Source organism: Candoia aspera, chromosome 1, assembly GCF_035149785.1.
Source record: "Candoia aspera isolate rCanAsp1 chromosome 1, rCanAsp1.hap2, whole genome shotgun sequence".
NCBI classification, from domain to species: Eukaryota; Metazoa; Chordata; class Lepidosauria; order Squamata; family Boidae; genus Candoia; species Candoia aspera.
Window position 1 is genome coordinate 212,065,253 of NC_086153.1, and position 22,057 is coordinate 212,087,309.

The following is a 22,057-nucleotide window of genomic DNA, read 5'->3' on the forward strand; positions in this document are numbered from 1 at the left end:
GCAATAGTAGGTACCAATTGGAGATCTTTTGGCTTGCCTGTTCATTTGTTGTATTCAACATTAAAGCAACCTTCCCAATTCTACAGAAGGAATAGCTTCAAATTAAAACAACTCACAATGTCAGTGTTTGCTATGATGAAAAGATTCTGAATTATAGCCAGATAGGTGGTTAGTGAACTTTGTTTGCACTTGTGTGTGGGGAAGGGGAAAGGGACAGAATTGTATTGTTTTTTTGTGCACACTTATCTATCCACTCACAAAATAACCAAACTCAATCCAATCTATGAAGTTTGCTTCACTCCAAAGAGAGTGTGACTGGAGAAACTGTGGTTAACATACTATAGAAAACAATAGTTTTGTTGCCTAATGGAAAGTCTTAATTCAGTCTTTGCCTGTCATAGCTCTACCTTTTCACTGGAGGCCCCAAGAGCACCTTTAGTTACTAGGGATGGTTTGCGAGCTGTGGCCAGTTTGCTCTACTGCAATACATTGCATAAAAGAAAGTAATACATAACACACACGACTATGAAGTCACATGAGCACAAGCTATTAATAGGATGAGCAAGAGAGTAACATTTTATTACTTTTCAAGCAGCTGCACAAGTTACCCGGACACCTGAGTTGGGACTAAAAATGCTAGTACTTCTCTTTAAAGCCATAATGCCAAGTATTTAAGGACTTTAAAATCTCTCTCCTAAACTCCTGTGGATCACTGCTGAAATCAAAAGGCAATCAGGGGTGATGATGATATTGATCCTGCACACAAAAAGAAGGCATAGGAGGGAAACAGATTTTTGCATTAACCCTCCCCTCCAATATCTGTAACAAGATTGTGAGCTAGATTAAACTGTGAATCTGAGTAAGGTTTATCCTGTGTTTTGTTTTTAATTTTTTTTATTCTACCTTCCCCTTTGATTTAAATATTTCAACAAGACCTTTTAAAAAATTAATCTGACCCCTCCTGTATTTCTGTTGCTGTGTACACTAAATAGTTGAACCAGACACACCAATGTGATACTGTATAATTAATGGTAACCGCAGGAGGCCTGTTGAATCACCAGATCCAGTCCCCAAATAGGATCCATCCCCATCCATACAAGTCAGAGGGATAAGAAGTTGTAAGATCCCACTCTCTTTGTTATGGTATGGGGATCATTCCATGGCTCTCTTTATAAAGAGTGCAACCTTTCAAAGAATGATGTTACATACGAAATATTTGGAAAAAAAACCTTTATTGAATGCTGTGAGATAAAAACTATGAATATTGGGCTGTTACAGAAGCACTACAGAAAAAAAAAACCTTACCCAATTTATCAGGATTTACACTCCTCTAGGCTGACTGACATATTTTGTATTTGGAGCTGCCTATTTGCTCAAAGATTTATATACATAAAAAGTGTCTTTAGAGGACAGTATAAGAAGTAAATATGAAGTTCTAAATGCTCATGGGACATGGTAAATTGTTATATTCTTTGTTTTTGGCAGCAGTTACATTTGCAGAATCCAGCTACACAAGTGGGTTAGCATTTATTCCATGTGGTATAATGAAGAAAACGGTATAATCCAGGCAGAATACCCATCCAAGCCCACTTATGCAGCAGAATGTTTAAACTGAAGCAAAATCAAATAGGAAAAATAATCAGTGATTACTATGTACAGTTTACTCAAGCTACATTTGTTGGGTCGAATTTCCATTCCAAGTATTATTATCATCTTCTCCATCATCCTGAGTTCTTAATCGGTAGATTTTGCCTTCTTTCTTGAATTCTTCACCTCGTTTTTCCAACACTCGTTTCCTAACTGCTTGTCTGAATAAGGAAGAAATGGAGATTGAGTACAAATTTCTAAAGTGGCAGAGTTCATACCAATATTAACTCTTGGTCTAATTTTTGTCTTCTTTATTTCAACATTAAAGAAGTTTCTATGATAACCGGTAGATTTGATTTGATCATAAAGGTATGGATTCCTGTCATAATGTATGGTAGACTGCTGACTTCACGTCTTTTCAAAGCACAGTTAAATAGATTCAAATGAACTAGAACATGGAAATTACCTCACAGTAGCTGTTGGCAAATGCCCTACCATTTTCAGAGAATGGCTTAACCTTGCCAGTGAAGATGGTCTTAAAAAGCATGCAACAAATTAGGACTCTCTATCTCCAACTGTTTCGGCTCATCCCATGAAATCAGGCAGCATAGGCATACTTGAGGGCCTTATATGAAACAATGCCACCTAGTGGGTCCCAATGACTCCTTTGCTACAGTGCATGCCCTTTCCAACAGCACACTCCTGACTCAGATGGCCCCAACCCTGTTGGCCTTCTGTAAGGCCCTGAAAACCTGGCTTTTTACCCAAGCATTGGCCAGGGTATCAAAAGAACCCATCTTGTAATGGCTTTAGGAACATGATTGTGGTCTGGCCCTGATTGAAAATAAAGAACATAAAAACACAATGCATTCATTTGTGTTATCTTTAATCCTATGCTGGCTTCCCAGAGTCACAAAATAATTATTGATTCCTCCTTGCTAGTCAGATTTTAATTCTAATGGAAAAACTAATCTAAGGTTAAGTATACCATGAAGTGTCAAAGCAAGCTTCCACATGAGGATTTAAAAAAAGGGGGGGGGCAGGACTTCAGAGCCTCTCTGCCTTTACTCATTTGCTCTTAAACTCTACAATGGGAGGATTCTGGGAAGAAAAGAGAATCAGTAGCAGCAACAAATTGCTACTTCCCCTACTTCTTGAGTGGATCTGATGATAAATCAAGATTCTTTCCCTAATTTTCCATCCCCAGGCTCCAAGTCTGTTTCAAGGACCACCCAACACTATAGAAAACACTTGGAGATCATGCAGAGAAAAGAGGTTAATACTGTTTCAACTGACAAAAGTCCTGAAATCTGACTCTTGATGGTTTAGGAAGTGTTTGTACCTGTTTGGCTCTGCAGCGTTAGGTGCTGATGGATTTGAGAGCTGCTGTTGATGACGTCTTGCCGGAGGCTGGGAGGAAGGAGGGTTGCTAAACAAGAAATTGCTAATAAATCGCCAAACAGCTATCAGCGGATAAAGGATCGTGCCGAGGAACCTCCATAAATCTCCACTGGAAGACTGTACAACTGCTGTAGCTGGCCTTCCTGCCTATTTATGGGAAAACAAGCAAGTACCATTTAAAAACTATAATTTTTTTTAAAAAACGCTCTTACTGTATTATGTATGTGTTTACTATAAAGACATAACTTGTGTTTATAATAAATTTATAGTCTTTATTTGAATACTGCATATTTTTGTTTGTTTCCCTTCTTCATACACTTACAGGCAACAATACTACTGAAGCGCTTGGGGCAAGTTCCAGGTCCAATAATTTTTTCCCATAATCGTCTCTGGTAAATTCTCTTCTGGGGAACATTGTTGCCAGTGAGAAATTGCCATATGTGTTGCCAACAATCTGTAACAACAGAACAAGCAAAGTTAATTTCTATTCTCTAGAACAGGGTTTCTCAACCAGGGTTCCGTGGAACCCTAGGGTTTCGTAAGAGGTCACTAGGGGTTCCATGAGAGATCACAATTTATTTAAAAAAATATTTCAAATTCGGGCAACTTCATGTTAAAGAGTTAAGTTTCATTCTTTATTTTTAGTTTAAGAACACCGTTAATGCATATATACAGGCCTACCCATGAAAATATACTAATTTTGTAACTTGTGGCCTATATTTGAGCCTGTATGGGCAGGGCTTCCCCGAGGCCTGAAAAATATTTCAAGGGCTCCTCCAGGGTCAAAAGGTTGAGAAAAGCTGCTCTAGAAACACAAGGAAATATAAATGACATGCCATTTCTAAGACAAATAGACTTTCATCCCAAAACTGTTTTCACGAGGATCTGAAAAGTTCTCCATTAACACGTAAGAGTATTTGGATCCTTACTTGCCTGCCTTCTTTAATTTTTGAATAACAATAAATTGTGGACAAGACAAGCAGAGATAGTTCAACTTGTATTCCTTGGCTTTATATTAGTGATATGTTCAGTAGCAGACGATGTGCCCTTCAGTAGCAGACAGTGTGCCCTATTAATGTCTGATGACTTAAATAAACCATCCATCTAAGCAGAAATTAAGAAGTACTAAGAGTTATTAGGTCCTGAATTACATTCAATTTGACAATCTACTTTCTTTCATATACATTTACCCAGTTTTTATGTTGGGCAGGGATGCTTTTCTTACTATGGCACAATCTTTTTCCCTCAACAACGAAAGAGAGAGAGAGAGATCAAATTTCAATGGCACCATCGGAGCAATGGGTGGGTGGGTAGATAGGCTGTAATCATGTAACTATCATAAACATTGGCTGGGGTGCTTACGGGTTACTCACTTTTGTGCTTGCAGCATATAACTGACTAAAAAACCCCTCCTAACTTAACCTATCTCCTTAAAAATGTTAAAGGCAATAATTTATTTCAACTATTAATGCAACTTTCCATTTAATTAATTTTTTGAAAGAGAACAGATGCTTGTTCACCTGTGCAGCAAATTGGCGAGCTTCTTCCAAGGGAGCATCCGAAGGGAAACTATTCGTAAAAGAAGATCCATCTGGAAGGCGAAACTGGATTCTTGCTACAGCACTAGGGGGGATATTTTACATTAACAGTCAGGATTTTTAAACATTTGGTTTTACAAACAATACCTTCCCAGCATTTAATTTTTGGAAAAGCAGGTGGTTCTACAGAAAAAGAGCCCATTACTTGTATCAACACTGGACTAGGAAATCTGTGAACTCAGAACAAATAAATTCTCTGCCAAGAAGGTTTATAGCCCAAAAATAGGAGGAGGAGGAGGAGGAGGAGGAGGAGGAAAGGAGAGGCACTGAAATGAGAATTGGGATGAGGTTAGAATAACTGGCACTTGCATCCAAAGTTATATGCCCTTGCAATATGCAAGGCTGGTTTTGTGCAAGTTGAAAAGAGAGAGATTTGTAATGGAGGACTGATAAAACAATTTACCTTTTTTCTCTTTGGGATGCTTCCTTCCTAGCTTCCATTTCAGCTTGCTTAGCCTGAAGAGCAGCAGCTTTTGCAGCTTCTGCCTCTTCTTTTGACCTTGCAAAGCGAGCTGCTCTTTCAGCACGATCCTTCACAAGACAATAAAATAGCTGATTACCACAATTCTCTTTTGTACCAGCTGAAATTGTTAAGACTCCCTCACTTACTGCAAAGATCAGTGCCAGAAATCATCATGGTTTTGATGTAAAAGGAATTGTAATATTTGAGTTAGATCCAGGTCAAACTGTATTTGGATAGATCCACTGAAATCAGTAATGAGCAACTGAATCCTATTCTTAAACCTTGCTGGTAAGTATAACTGTATCTAAGACACCCAAGGTCCATACCAATTTTCAAGGATCTATATTTAGGATCCATGTGCTGAAGTTTTCCTTGTTCAAGTGGATCGTGCACTTGAATACTTACCAGAGCAATCTGCTGCCTGATGCGTTCCCTAGCAGCTTTCTCCTCAGCTTTTTCTCTGTTCCTTTCTTCCAATATTCTTTTTGTAAGTTCTTCTTCCTGTTTCCTTTTATATTCCAACATTTCTTTCCCACTTTTTCTTCTTTCTATTTCTTTTTTTATTTCTTTCTAAAGAAAAAGAAAATATGTATTTTATTTACTGGATTTATACCTCACCTATTTATTTAGTAACTAAGAAAGCAGTAAAAATGCAAAATAGAAACCAAACAGCACAGCTAAAAATCAAACATTAACATGAAATAAATTTATTTCACAATTAAAAGCGTGGTGGAAGTAATGTTGCCAGCCTCCTGAATAGAGGGAAATTAGGAGACAAGTGCATCTCCCTAGGAAGCACATTCCACAGCCTGAGAGCTACACAAAAGACAGTGTGACAAAAGATGAGCCTCTGGCAGTGAGAGTAACTTCAAAGAGCTTGTCTTACTGATCTGAGTGACTGGACACTTCACAGTACAGGTTACCCTTTGGACCCTTAAAGGTTATTACCAACACTGTGAATTGAGGCTAGTAAGCAACTAATAGCCAGTGCAGATCTTTCCGTACAGGAATCAAATCAGTAGTGTGCCTACATTTTGTACCAACTGCAATTTCCAGACACTTTTTAATCCCATATAGGCCAAGTTTCATCACAATCCCAGAATCTAGCATTTTCTTTACCAACATCATCTCCATTTTGTCTGAATTTAGTTTCAATCTAAATCTTCAGCCCATTATCAAGGTTAGGTAAAGGTTTCCCTTGACATTAAGTCCAGTCGTGTCCGACTCTAGGGGGCGGTGCTCATCTCTGTTTCAAAGCCGAAGAGCCGGCGTTTGTCCATAGACACTTCCGTGGTCATGTGGCCAGCATGACTGAACAGAACGCCGTTACCTGCCCGCCGAAGCAGTACCTATTAATCTACTCACATTTGCATGTTTTCAAACTGCTAGGTTGGCAGGAGCTGGGACTAGCAACAGGAGCTCACCCCGTCACGCAGATTCGAACCACCGACCTTCCGATCGGCAAGCTCAGTAGCTCAGCGGTTTAACCCGCAGCGCCACCGCGTCCCTATTATCAAGGTTAGGCAATGTTAAATGGTAGTGGTTGCTTTCTTGGAGTTAGAAGTTAAAGAACAACATATTTGTTTTTTTTTAAATAAGAGTTTTATTGAGTTTAAAGCAAAGATAAGAACTACAAAAAGAGAAAAAAAGTGAGAAAACAGAAAATGAAAAGATTTTTTAAGAAATTACATGACTTCTGACTTTCAACAATAAGAATACACAGCAATTTCCATAATTAATCCCTTACACTAAATCTAACCAAGGTCATATTATTTCTATAAATCATTCTATAAACACATTATAAAAATCACTAAAAACAATTGCTCCTTCCCCTTATATAAAAAGAAAAATAAATATATAAACCTCTAAATCAACTTCCTTCCCCCCCAAAAACCCATTTATTTAGATATTTCCTTCCTACTACTATTATATGGCCACTATAATAAAAATCAAACTATAAAAACATTTAAATTGTCTACTTTTATGCTTAATACTATAATAATCTTAACCCTATTAAACCTAAAACCAAACGCTTATTCTTATATCTTATAAATCTTAAAAGATCAAACAAACATTAAATCATTAAAGAAAAATAGAGTCATATAAGCCTTAACATCAATCCAAATATGTATTAATTGCTTCTCCCACATCAAAATATACCAGAGCATTTACTTGTCTCCATATTAGGCATAAGGCATTTTTCATAAAAAAATTAAACAGCCCAACTGCCCCTCTTAAAAAAAAAAAAAAAATCAAACTCCTCAGTAGAAAACCTCTCACATAACATAGCTTCATTCCCAAAACAATCTTTAAGAAAAACAGTCTCGTCAGTATCTTGCAAGTCAAACTTTAACTCCTCCTTCACCAAAATATGTTCACAGCCTGGCATTTCTTTAGGAATCCATTCTCACTGTCAGGAAAAAAAATCCCCCTCTTGATAAACTTCTTCCTTCCCCCACAGAACGTCTTCAGCCGCTGACACATTTTAGAACTGATATTTTCTGCAATATCCTGAACATCTTGCATAATGGCTTGGCGAGTATCATGGAAAATCTGTCTGAAATCACTACGAAGCCCAGAATGAAGCTTTGAGAAGATGTCCTTAAGGTCGTCCATATTTCAAGCAGAAATTATGGCGCCCCCTGGATACTTGACTAACCCAGATAGGAGCTAATGAGTTAATCAAAGGCTTGTGAAGTTATTTAGTGAAATTGACAAAGGAAAAATGTGCTAACCAGCAACTACAGAAAGTGAAAAGAAAAATGAAAACTCAAAACAGCAAGTTCAACGTGTAGGAAAAAGTTGTGTCCTTCAAATTAAATACAAAAATAGTAATGGGGAGATGATTAACTATTCTCAGTCCTCCTTAAAATTTAGACCGGAAGTAAGCCAAAGACTAAAAAGAAAGTTTTTGAAAGTAATCCAGAAATAATGATAGGCACCAAGAGAGTCTGCTTTTTCTTGTTGTAGAAAGCCTCTCTTAGGGTAAGAAAACTTGAAAATATGAATTGAGTGACTTAGAAATGGGGGGGTTCGACCTAATATCCCTTAAGGCTACAAACGCGGGTTGGAAATGATGGCTTCCCCACCTCCCATCGTCTCTTACCAAGTCTTTGCTGTTTGCGATTCTCAGGCTGCAAGGCGACATTTTGGAGGATGAAATGGGATGATTCCAAGCTTTTTCTTAACTCCTGAAAAAGCTCTAGGCTTCAGGTAAAAGCCTGGGCCCGAAAAAAACCCCGCGTTGTCAGTTCTGTCTGCAGAGCTCGCTGACAAGGCTGTTCAGTCAGCCATCTTCCCCACCGGAAGTCAAAGAACAACATATTTGGATGTCATCAGCATATTCAAGGAATCAATTAGAAAGCTCTGGATAATCTGTCCCAGAAGTTTCATGTAGGTATTAAAGAACATATGAGACAAGACCCTGAGGGACACACCAGAAATCAATAACTGGGGTGTAATTCCACTACCTCCTGGGCATGTCATGACAGGAAAGAAGGGAACCACTGAAAAAAAGCACCGGCAAAGGTCAATTCTATCAGGTGGTCTGCGGTTGAAAATAATGAAAGCCACCGAAAGGCCCAAAAGAACTAGCAGGGTTGCATTCCCCCTATTTATGTGGGCCCATCACTAAGGCAAGTGAAGTGGCCTTAATACCCTATCCTAGACTAAATCCAAATTAACATGAGTCCAGAAAATCAGTTTTATCCAGGTGCACCTAGAGTTTGCAAGCAACAGGTGCCTAGGAATGAAATATCTGAGATTTGTCTATAATTAGAAAGGATTCCCAGGTCAAGGGATGGGGTTTTTTTTTAAAACACAAACTTATAACTATCTCCTTTCACATACTGGAACACAATCTGGTACTCAAGGAGACATTTAACATCTATCTGAATCAAGTCCCAGCCTGGCTGAATTAATCATCTGCAAAGGCAAAGGTCAAATAAATACAGTTGTAATCGAAATTATTAAACCCCCATTGCAAATCAGGTTGTCAAAATGTACAGACTTTCAGCTGTTTGCAATGAACAAATCAAACAAAAGCAATTGAAATAGCTCAACATAATGAATGCTTCAAGTGGTGTCCCCAAAGTCAACTGAAAATGCAACTTATAATGACTTCTCCAGTTTCAAAATTATTCAACCCCTTCATGGCAAGCATCTTCAGTACTTAGTAGAGCACCCTTTTGCTGTTATGACCTGCTGCAAATGAGATGCATAGCTAGGCACCAGTTTCTGGCACCATTCCTGAGGAATCTTAGCCAATTCCTCATGAGCAATGGCCTCCAGTTCAGCAATATTCTTGGGTTTGCGTGCTGCAACCGCCTTCTTCAAATCCCACCGGATTTTCTCTATAGGGTTCAAGTCAGGTGACTGTGATGGCCACTGTAGAATCTTCCAGGACTTCTTCTGCATCCAAGCCTTAGTGGAATTTGAGGTATGCTTGGGATCATTGCCCTGTTGGAAGGTCCAATAACACCGAAGCTTCAGCTTCCTTACAGACGGCATGATGTTTTCTCCTAGGATTTCCTGATACTTCAATGAATCCATCTTGCCCTCCGCAAGCTGCGGGTTTCCAGTGCCAAAGGATGCAAAGCAGCCCCAGAGCATCAGCGAGCCACCACCATGCTTAACTGTAGGCAGAGTGTTCTTTTCAGCATATGCTTCATTCTTCTTCCTCCAGACATACCGCTGATCCATCAGGCCCAAAAGTTCCAGTTTTGTTTCATCGCTCCACAGAACAGAATCCGAAAACTTCTGTGGCTTATTTATATGATTTTGAGCATATTGGAGCCGACTTTTCTTGTGCTTTTGGGCCAGTAGTGGTGTACGTCTTAGGGTTCTGGCATGGGAACATTCTGTGTTTAGTACGCGCCTTACTGTGCTCACTGAAACCTCATTGACTGTTGCCACCAAGTCCTGCTGCAGGTCTTGGGGTTGAATAATTTTGATTACAACTCTAAGTAGTGGCCCTCATTTCTCCACCCACTACACATATTTCTGAGGTATTAAAATAAGTCTGTATTCTGCCAGCTCAAACATTCCTAAATGGAGATTGGTGGTGCTAAAAACTGAATTATATTCTACCTGTTCTTCTTCTTTCTTCTTTTCTTCTCTTCTCTCTTCAAGTTTTTGTGTCACTCTATATTTTGAAGGAAAACAATAAACTTAAACTCAAGCTGAAACTTAATTTCTGTGTAATGAAGTCTCATATCAAGGTCACAGCCAATTTTCACAATTTACAGTGTAATTATGCGACAATAACTTAATTCCATGTTTTAAAACTGTGTCTAGGATGCAACATACTTACAAATAAAATGTATGTTCAGAAAACAAGGAAAAATTGTTTTATCAATTTTTGTTCCTATGAACAGAAGGAACTCTGGGTATTAACATATGCTATACATATTTCTGTCTTGTACTCCAAGCTTTGTACATACTCTCACCATTGTTTTTCCTTATAAAATCCACCTTTCAAAACTTGGCCATCTTCCTAAGAATGAAGATTCTGGAAAAAGCTTTGATACAAGTTTCATTTTCCTTTTGGTTTCATTAATTTAAAAGAAACATTATTTTTGTTCATATACAAAAATGGCCTAATCAAACCTCAGTGTTGGTAAGGCATATCAAACTTTCACAAAAAAAACCCATGCATTATACAGTATTTACAAGAAACATACCTTTCTACTCTAGCAGCAAGGTCATCCATAGTCTGTTCTACCCTTCTGTTATTTTTCTCATTTGTCTGGACCAAATTTACTTCACCTTCTCATAGATTAGAAGTCCCATATTAAAAAAAAGACAAAGATTGAGACTTTTGTCATAATAACAATTACGCAATTATATTTCTTAATACAGGTATTGTATTAATAATTACTACTGGCTTAATTAATGCACAAATTTTGAACCTGCCATTATATCAATCCTTTCTGGTGATGGAAGTAACACTTTTGTCTGACCATGTTCTTTTTAAAAAAATATTTTATTACATTATAGAATGCAACAAAAAAGAGGCATAGTTCTGTATTACCATTTGCAAGCTAGGAAAGTTATGAGGGAGACAAGCAGAAGGTTGGAGGGACACAGAAAGAAGTTAAAGGATAACAACACAAGAAGGCAGATCCAATGGGCCATCAGTCATTACTAGGCTAAATATTAAACTTAAGAGGGCTGAACAGTAATACCTCAGATGCAAAGTTATCTATAAGTAAAGAGCTACTAATACTTACCATCTGAGGTTACATGCAATCTTTCCAGCTGTGTTTCAGAAGTTTCAGCTGTTTGTGATTGAGAATCTTCTGTGTTGCTATGTAAAGTGGAGGAACATGAAGCGGAACTTTCCAACCCTTCATTTTTTATTAAGTGCATCTAAGGAAGAAGGAAGTGTTGACATACATAAGTGTTGCAGTTCTATCACACCATTTTTGATATCACCTATTACGTTTCAAAATTTGCACTCTTGTTATATTTAAAAAAACAAAACACACTTCTATTTTGCCTAGTATGCACACTATCTCAGGCTATATTTCAACATTTATTTCTAGACTAGGCAACATGATCCCTGCTAAATGTCTCAATTACAACTTCCATAATTCCTTGCTACTGAACATGCTGTCTGGAGCCAATAGGAACTGAAGTCCAAAATAATTGGAGGCACCAGATTGCCTGCCCATGGTCTACTGTATTTACTAGAACTGTTGGTATTTATATCAACAGGGCTTATTTTATAGTAGGTTATTGGCCCACTTTTCCCAGTAAGACCTGGCCATATTAAATGATGCAAATATATAAAACAGGGAACTATCTTGTGAAATATGGACCTTCTGACACTGGTGTGTAGCTAATTTCAGAAAGGTGAATAGAAAAAGCAACATTTAATAGAATATATTTCAGTATCACCTATCTCACTATGTGTTCAAGAAGTAACTACAGGTAGTCCTTGCTTAATGACAGTAATTTAGACTGGAATTTCCATCAGTAAACAACATGATCATAAAGCGTGACCGTGCTGCTTAGCAATGGCAGTTCCGACACTCCCGTTACCATTGTTAAACGAATCTCTGTAGGTCGTTAAGCAGGGGCCTCACACGACCATGACTTCCAACTTCCTGCTGGCTTCCCCACTGAGCTTGCTTGTGGGAAGCTGGCAGGGAAGGTTGCAAATCACCATCATGTGACTGCAGGACGCTGTGATGGTCGGAAATGCAGGCTGGTTGCTCTGAGTCGGGGCTTTAATAATCTGTATCAAGTCCATGGTTGCCATGCTGGCCATGAACTCCTGAGGTTTCTGTGACCTCATACCTACTAGAGAAGGCAAGTTGGTTCCCCAATATGGTAAGTCTAGGGAATTCCAGTGCCACGCTGGCCACTACACAGCAGTAGACTAACTGGCAGAAATCCCAACTGATTTCTACACCCAGCTTTAACAACAAGGCCTCACAACAAGGCCAGTTGTCTGCAGGACAGCACCTCCAAAACCCACCAGAGTCTCTTGGATGACAATAACTACTCCACTATCCCTGCCAAGGGATTGCAGCTAGTGCCACACCAGAAACCAAGACAGGCACACTTACAAGAGGGAAAGACTCCTCTTTATGCCCAACCAGGTTTCAATAATACATACTAGGTCAGTCCTCACATGCACTATCAAGTCATGGATGAATAAGGCCTCATTATATGCCAACCTGGCATTCAATAGCAGCAGCTGAAAGCCCGGCCACTGATGTATAGACTTGTTATTGAAAATATACTTTTCACCTTTTATAAGTTTGGCACAACATTTCAAAAAAACCTCCTTCACTTTACTAATAATCAGATTTGTAACTGTTTTACCTGCTTGACTTTATGAATTCTTGTAATCAGTTCTTCTGCAGAAACACTGCCAGCAATTACTTCAAGAGGAATCCCATTATCTCCTATAAAGAAACTAGAAGGAATACACACTACAGGATCTATGCAACAACAGTAAAGGACAATATATTATCATAATAGTAAATTAGAAAAGCAAAGAAAATGGGATTAAAAGAAATGGGATTACTGAAAGAAAAAGGGCAGTTTATATTCTGCATACAACAAAGATTTCAAAGGAACTCCAAAGTGTCATTTTTCTGCTTTCTCCTGAAGCTGAATAGACAGCTCAAACAAGCAGTACTTTGAACCTGTTTTTAAGTCTTACTTTCTGGCACATCTGAGATTATTACTGCATTATCCAGATTCTTATCATGGTTTGTAATTAATTGCTAAACGTAACTTCTACTGGATCAGGCCAAAGATTCATTTACGCTGTGTGCACAATTATTAGGCAAGTGAGTATTTTGACCATATCATCATTTTTATGCATATTTTCCACCTCCAAGGTGTATAAACCTGAATGCTTATTGGATATAAGCATATCAGGTGATGTGTATTTGTGTAATGAGGCAGGGTGTGGCCTAAGGAGATCAACACCCTATATCAAGGTGTGCATAATTATTAGGCAGCTTCTTTTCCTCAGGCAAAATGGGCCAAAAAAGAGATTTAACTGACTCTGAAAAGTCAAAAATTGTAAAAAGTCTTTCAGAGGGATGCAGCACTCTTGAAATTGCTAAGATATTGGGGCGTGACCACAGAACCATCAAACGTTTTGTTGTAAATAGTCAACAGGGTTGCAAGAAACGTGTTGAGAAAAAAAGACGCAAATTAACTGCCAAAGATTTGAGAAGAATCAAACGTGAAGCTACCAGGAACCCATTATCCTCCAGTGCTGTCATATTCCAGAACTGCAACCTATCTGGAGTGCCCAGAAGTACAAGGTGTTCAGTGCTCAGAGACATGGCCATGGTAAGGAAGGCTGAAACTTGACCACCACTGAAGAAGACACGTAAGTTGAAACGGCAAGACTGGGCCAAGAAATATCTGAAGACAGATTTTTCAAAGGTTTTATGGACTGATGAGAGTGACTCTTGACGGGCCAGACGGATGGGCCCGTGGCTGGATCAGTAACGGGCACAGAGCTCCACTTCGACTCAGACGCCAGCAAGGTGGAGGTGGGGTACTGGTATGGGCTGGTATTATTAAAGATGAGCTAGTTGGACCTTTTCAGGTTGAAGATGGACTCAAAATCAACTCCCAAACCTACTGCCAGTTTTTAGAAGACACTTTCTTCAAGCAGCGGTACAGGAAAAAGTCTGCATCTTTCAAGAAGACCATGATGTTTATTCAGGACAATGCTCCATCACATGCATCGAAGTACTCCACTGCGTGGCTAGCCAGTAAAGGCCTCAAAGATGAAAGAATAATGACATGGCCCCCTTCCTCACCTGACCTAAACCCTGTTGAGAACTTGTGGGCCCTTCTCAAACGGGAAGGAAGGAAAACAGTACACCTCTCTGAACAGTGTCTGGGAGGCTGTGGTTGCTGCTGCACAAAAAATTGATCGTCAACAGATCAAGAAACTGACAGACTCCATGAATGGAAGGCTTATGACTGTTATTGCAAAGAAGGGTGGCTGTATTGGTCACTGATTTTTTATTTGAAATGTCAGAAATGTTTATTTGTAAATTTTGAGTTGTTTATTATTCTCACTTTAACAGATGAAAATAAACGAGTGAGATGGGGGAATTTTGGTTTTTCATTTAGTTGTGTAATAATTCTGCACACTAATAGTTGCCCAATAATTGTGCACACATAGATATGCTCCTAAGAAAGCCAAAACCTCACTTTTACTTTCTTAAATATTCAGGTTTGAGGTTTATTAACATTTTGGATTGACCGAGAGCACTGTAGTTGTTCAATAATGAAATTCATCCTCAAAAATACAACTTGCCTAATAATTGTGCATGCAGTGTAGACCAGTAGTCCATTTCCAACCACAAATGAACTGATGTTTGAAACATCCATAATCAGAAGTAGGAAAGCAAGGAAGTTCCCCAAGAATCTGGTACCCAAATGTCAGCTGCCTCTGTACACTAAAGCTCACTTTTACTAATATTAAATAAAGATGTCCGTTGGCCTATTCTAGGTTTGATTCTTATATAGTCATTTAAGCTAGTGGCCATAACCACATCCTGTTGGTAGTGAAATCCAATGAGTTATACGGGACAGTACTCATATGGTTCAGGTGACTTAATCAACACCAAACAGTTATACTGAAAACTAGATCTAGAACAGTTAAGAGCGATAAACCATTCTGCAATCAACTGGGTGTTGTTTCAGAATCAGCTTCCCACATGGAAAATTACTGTCAAAATCCATTTTCAGCAGGCTGTATCTCTTTCAGCCTTGGCATGAAGCTAAGAATAATATAAGAAAAAAGTATCTGTGAAACTAAAAAGGCTGAAATAACGATCATTTTTTGTGTTCCTCTACTGAAAACAATGAAGATGATTATTACTTGTATAGTACCATCAATGTATATAATGTTGAAACAACATAGTGCTATCCTGGAGGATCTTACAGCTAAAAGCTCTACCTAGAGGAGAGCAAAGGAACATGAGGAAAGTAGATGTAATGGTGAACAGAGAAGCATATGAAGCCATCTCCGTTAAACATGCATGGATTTTGTTAAAGGGTGTGGAACAGTTCAGCATGCAAATTATGCAGTTGGACTTTAAGTATAAATTTAATGAAGTGATCTGAAGGTTTCACACAAATGTGGGGGGGGGCAGTTCCAAGGCTATGTGGCAGCAAGGGCAAACGTATTTTTGAGGAAGTGGGACATCCAAAAACATTCTAAAAAGATGACAGTGTAACACAGCTGTACTAGACCATTTATTTTAGCTTTGTAATCACCTACTATGAAATTATATAATTTTATGTTGTTCAAAGGATACAGATTTGTGAGAACTGCAGGCAGGCGTCACTGTGTAAGAGAAAGCATTACTTTACTATTATAACCATAAACACCTGGAATGTTATAAAATGATTAGGTATACCATATTATTATCCATATTACTGAATATTTATGACATTGCACCAAATTGATTTCTTATTCTTTATGATACTGTATTGAACTGACAAATATAATACCACACAAGTTACATAACATATGAGAATTCAGGAGTAACTATATTATCCATCATAAACATAAGCAAGTGCTTCTTTGCTGAAAGGGCTATATGAATCTTCAAACAGCTAAGATCTTTCATTTGATTTCAGCAAATGGAGAGACAGGAAGAACAGATCAGTTCAGTTTTTTTTTCTCTGTTTGGTTCCTCCAGTTCCCAAAGTATTTCTGTCAAAGTTAGTAAGGGTAACTTATGTGTGAATCTGCTTTTTTCTCCCCTTTCTTCCATCCTATTTCCTTCCCCCATTACTCATTTTATGCAAGCCATATCTTTGGCTGAAAAATAGGATTAAAACTACTTAAGACAAATAAATAGAACAGTAAACTACATCAACCTAAGAAGTTAAACAGTTTTTAAAAAATATCATCCAGTAACAAATGTCACTTCAAAATTGGGTAGAAGCAAGAAATACGTATCATTTGAGCAAGAAACTGTATCTTACACAAGTAACTTGTCCCATGGAAGGAAAGGCTGCTAAGCCATCTTGAAAAGTGGAGAAATGAAGTATGCATATACATATACCAATAAGCAGACACACACAGCTTAACCTTTTCTGATAGAACATTTCTCCATTCTAAATTGCCTCTCAGAGACAAAAATGTATCTGGATTCTAGGACAGGAAAGGTCCTAGAAGAGTAGGGAAAAGAGGTAAGAAAAAGTTTAAGGGCACACCATTACTGCTCTGAACTGTCTCCTGTTAAAGGGCTTACGATGGGAGGATGGGAGAAAAATTCTACAGGTTGTCAGCCTTCCTGTAAGTATTAGGGATTTTAATTTTTAGTGTGAAAAGCCAAGCATCAGCCAGATCTTATTTTAGCTGATGGCCAAACAATAGGAAGAATATGAAGTAAATTATTATGTAAAACATATTCTTAATGTCTACTTGCATAAAATTTATTATTTCTTCCCTCTAAATTAACATTTCCCCCCAAAATAGCTGATTAGAAAGAAGTATCTGAAAGTAAAACTATTTATTGAGAAATAAATACGAAGGATATTGCCAAACCTTTGGGTATCAATTTTAATAGCCACAAAGCCATCTGTTGCTGCCTCAGAAACTTTCGTGTTCTCCCAGCTGGCAGCCATTTCTGTGGACTGTTCATCTTGCCCTATGAAATACATTTAGTTTTACAGATATAATTATAGCTTAATTACAAATTGCAACATACTCCAAATACAACCTCATAATTTATTACTTTTAAAACAGGAATGCTCATATAATTCCAAAGTTAGGTTTGATCCAATAATAAGATAACCTACATAATCAGGTTTTCAACTTTAAGAAACCCAGACCAGACTTGTCACAAGCAGGCAGTAGGTGCAATATACAATAAATAGCTCCAAATAATCTAAATAAGAGAAGCCTTCATCAGTCTGGATGAAAAGAAGGGAAAATAAGAATGAGCATGTGCTGATTCCATCTTTCCATCTCAGTAATCATAGTCTCCTCAATCTTATGATGAACTTCTGAAGCAGGAGGACCTCTTTGATCTATGGAGGTTCTCTATGGAACCACATCACTTCCTCTTATTTCAATGCCAAAACACTACACTCATCTCAGTGCTCAAATAAGATAGGTTAAGTATGAATCTAGTGTGACTGTTCGAAAAGAACTATTTATTGTATATTTATTCACCCAATTTGTCCCCGCCCATCTCCTCCCATCGGGGGAACCATACATCCCAATCCACTTTGAGCACTGCCATGTTTGAAATATGGATGAAGCAGTGATTTTATTTGGGTAATATATTTATCACTTGCTCTACTGTTAACATATATGGTACAGGATATTCTTATACAGCAGGAATAAGACCTCTGTGGACTTCCAAGAGTATTGGAAGGAATGTCAAGAAGCTATGCAGTTGCAGAAACCGAAGAAGACCTCTAAGAACAATAATTGTAAAAGGAGAGTGAAAAAGTTAGGCTTTCTATGAATGTCAAGAAAACAAAGGTCATATCTACTGGAAAGCTAGAGGAATTTAGGATAAATAGTGAAATGACAGAAGTAAACAGCTTCAGTTCTCCAGGCTCCAAAACTGATAAAGATGATGGGTATACAAGAGATAAGAATAATGATGGGCAAAAGATATTGGGGGGCACTATATAAACTCATGAAAGACCCTGAGATTTCAACTAACAGAAAAATTGGAGTCGTCCATTGAATTGTCTTCCCTGTTATGATGTACAGATGTGATGGATGGAATGAGAATGATTCTTTGAATTAGGATGCCAGAAGAAGCTGTTTTACATTCCCTGACAGTCAAGAGGACCAACTTCTTAATATTAGAGGAAATCAAAGGTAGACTTGAATACTCACTGGAAACAAAGATCATGAAATAAAAACTATTGTACTCTGGACACATCATGAAGGCAGATTCATCTATGGAAAACATGATAATATGGGAAAGATAGATAGAAGGAGAAGAGGTGAATGGACAGGGTGCTATAGAAATGCACTTGGCAGACAACAAAACTTGGAGAGCTGTTATCCATCAAGTCACCAGGAATCAACTCAACTGGAAGGAATGTAACAATTCTTACACTAAAAAAGAGCAACAATGGGAATATTTATTATAAGAACTCCCTTACTTTATTTTCACATAAGATGGTGGGTACAGTTTGATCTCCTCCCATATGATCTGGTATTTTTATTTTCTGCATCTAAAAGAAGTTCTAAACTACAAAAGCTTACGGTTAGTAACACTTTAGATCTGGGATAGTTTGTACAGACTGAGGCTAATGAAAAATATAGTCCAAAAACATAGAAGGCACCAGGTTATTTATTTACTAATCTAATCTGAATATATTATTCTGGAATTCTGCCGATGTTAGATTTTCAGGAAAAAATAGTGAGATTACATTTTATTGGGGAAAAATTATATAGCAGCTCTAGTGTATAAAGCTGGATCACAATAATAATAATAATAATAATAGTAATAATAATGGTATTTCTCATGCAGCATGTTGTTTCAGCTAACCAGAACTGGAAAACCAAGGTATGTCATTTAATTTAATTCAGTGGTTTATCCGTTAACTTTCCAGTTGACATTTACTTATATGCTAGAATTATGCTATTAGCTTAATAATTATAGAAATATACAAAGGGAGAAAAGTCTATAGCACAATGTATATATTTGTGTAGCTATTTAATTTTTTAAAAATCAAAATGGGAAAGGAAATATGATGTTTTGACCTTGTCAACGGAATAACTAGTATCATCGCTTGAACAAATCTACCTTATTGATAGCAACAAGATGTGGGGGGGGGGGGGGAGCCAAGTCCAGCCTATTGCCAGAAGAGTTACAAGCTGTGTACTCAGAATTACTACCCTAGAGAAAACCAGAAAGAAAAATAAAGAGCTCAAATGTGTCACTGTCCCCTAGAGGATGTTCCTCATGTGATGTAACATGCAGAGCACATGCAGGAATCATATAATGCACAATCAGATTAATGTTTATATTAAAATACAATATAATTAACTTCAAATTCTCAAGGCTTTAATTTTTTTTCAGTCTGGCATTAGCATTAACAGTTCCACCTAGTTTTATATACTTAGAATTTCTCACTAGAGCTATCATTTTCCTTGTTAGTTACTTCAGTCTTGAATATTCTGAAATCCAAAAAAAGATGTCTTAAAATGGAATCTGTATTAAGAGTTGAAAATATTTTAGATTCTACCATTGAATAGACATAAATGGTCTCAATCTTTTAAATTAAAACAATTAGCTTTAGGCTACAAGCTGAATAGTGAATAATCCAGTTAGTGAGAATTCCCTATAGTTCTCTAGTATATGTCAGCTATACCACAACAGCTATCTTTATCAATGTTCAGTTTAATATTTAGAAATTGAATTCAGATTTCTTTCTAAACAGCTGAGAATCCAATGACTAGGGCAGTAATTTTCAGGCACACTTTTACAACTGCTGCTTTAGTGCACAACGATTCTATCATCTTGTCAGTGAAGAGAAATAAATTCCAACAAGAGCAGCAGAATTATTGTCTTTCTGGACAGATTCAGCCTGTAGCACATTCTTGTTTAGCCCAAAGGCCTTTGTCTTGGCTCCCTATCTTTTCATATCATAACCAAATGAGGTGCCAAAGAATATTACACATTTTTAAGCCTCCTCATGAAGATGCCTGAGACTTTTTTTTTCAGTTGTAGTGAAAGAATTTTCAGAAGGTATGACTAGAGAAATTGAGGAAAGGCAAAGATATTAAGAAGACAGATATTTAATAAAGACAGGAGGCGAATATGCAAACCAACTGATAGGAACAAGACTGATTTTCTTTTTTAGAGTAGGATGAAAGCAAGCAAAAGTAGCATTTAAGACTATGGACACCATTAAAGATGTGGTCATTTTGAGGTAGTTTGTGGAATGTCAACCAGATCACTATGACCTTGGATACAGTCTGGAAAACTTAGCTGGATGGCCACTTCCACTAGAGCAGAAGTACTAGATTTATTATACTTGGTAAACTGGCTAGTTAAACATGAGACTGGCTTTGAAAACAGTGGAGAATTCCATTCCTCATATTCACTGAAGCCCAAGAGGTTGAAGGGAAAATGTGGAGAGAGGCTCTGTAACATCACATTCCAGCTATGGAAAGTGGCAAATTAGAGAAAGCAAGATTTTAAACCCAGGGGTGTCTGATACTATCTCTTCCCCACCAAAATAATCAACTTTACTGTAATGTGCAGCACTGTCAATTTTTAATCTATTCAATGTCCAGAAAACATGAAGGCATTTTGTTCCCTGCTTATCCTGACATAGCAAGCTTTCTCACAGAAAGGCCACAAATATAAGGGAAAAAAGTTCACACCAGCATTCAGCTCAAAAGAAAACTTACTAGGAATTACTAAGAGTGTTGGATTGATAAGAGACACCAGATCTAAAATACAAGAAACAAAATGGAGAAGAGCAGGAAGCTCAATGGCAAGTCCAGAGGGAAACTGAAGAGGAAACATGCAGAAAAGAAAGCAGGCAGAAATAGTTCTTTGGATGAAATTCTTGGGTTGAAAAAATAGTTTGAAATAATGCATTGGAGCAGGGGTAATTTCTACTATAGGGATTTGACCATGTTTTTGCTTAAATATGTATATTAGAGAAATATATGTAAGACTAAGTTCAGTTCTGCTTTCACCAGGATATATCACATTCAACAACCCTAGCTAACAGTTGCTGGCTGGGGAGAATGCAGCACCTAGCTTATCTTGCCTGACCTCGAAAAGCAAAGCCGCATTAGGAACAATTAGCACTTGGATGGGAGACTGCTCACGCAAGACAGGCTGAGAGGTTGAAAAAACATCCCGGCAGAAGGCAAGGCAAACCCCTGCCAAGAGGACGACACGGGCCCGGCTGTGCAGTCAGAACTCATGGTTGATCCAAAACAGCCTGGACAGTTTACAGGCCACTCCATCTGGAGGCGATCAGGTTGGGAGAGGCCGTGAGAAGAACCACAGGAGACAGTTCTAATCCTCTCCTCTCCAAATGGAGCACCGATTTCTCTAAAGCGTATTTTAACGGAAGCCCCTTCTCGGCCTGAAGTCCTGAGAGGCGGCTCGCGGGCCCCCCCGGGCTGGACTCGCCCAGCGGCTGCACAGGCCGCTTCTCACCGGGCAGGCCTTTTCAATCGCCAGAGGGAAGGCCCTACGCCCCCTAGGAAAAGCCAAGCAGCTCCGCGCCGGGTCTGGCAGAGACCCCCAGGGAAGCAAGTGAGCTGACGCGGCGCTAGCCACTGCGGACGGGCCCGTACCTCGCACAAACACCACGAAAACGGCGCTGCGCTGCTTGGCGGCGGCAATGGCGGCCGGGATGGTGCCAGGGAACCACAGCATAATGGCGGCGTCGGCTCCGCGCGCAGACGAGGAACGGAGGGCGGGTGCGCGTGCCCCTAGTCGCTCCGGCCTCCTGACCCTCCCGCAATCGGTTTACCTCGACGCGTCGTGCGCATGCGCGTCAC

The 22,057-nt window shown here is 38.5% G+C and overlaps 1 protein-coding gene across 2 annotated transcripts; it reads right to left on the reverse strand.

Annotated features, from left to right (window-relative positions):
• Window positions 1-1,446: 1,446 nt before the first annotated feature.
• UBXN4 (UBX domain protein 4) lies at window positions 1,447-22,057 on the reverse strand. 2 transcript variants are annotated; one of them, XM_063288694.1, is made up of 13 exons: window positions 21,851-22,057; window positions 17,102-17,204; window positions 15,861-15,889; window positions 12,883-13,001; window positions 11,280-11,418; window positions 10,731-10,815; window positions 10,138-10,192; window positions 5,455-5,619; window positions 4,990-5,117; window positions 4,509-4,611; window positions 3,311-3,442; window positions 2,930-3,135; window positions 1,447-1,808 (listed from the first exon to the last, which is right to left on the reverse strand). In XM_063288694.1, the coding sequence occupies exons 1-13, from the start codon at window positions 21,930-21,932 to the stop codon at window positions 1,670-1,672; spliced, it is 1,485 nt and encodes a 494-aa protein (XP_063144764.1). In that variant the 5' UTR covers window positions 21,933-22,057; the 3' UTR covers window positions 1,447-1,669. The 2 variants fall into 2 exon arrangements, with proteins under 2 accessions (XP_063144764.1, XP_063144763.1); XM_063288693.1 differs by having other exon boundaries at window positions 10,731-10,818.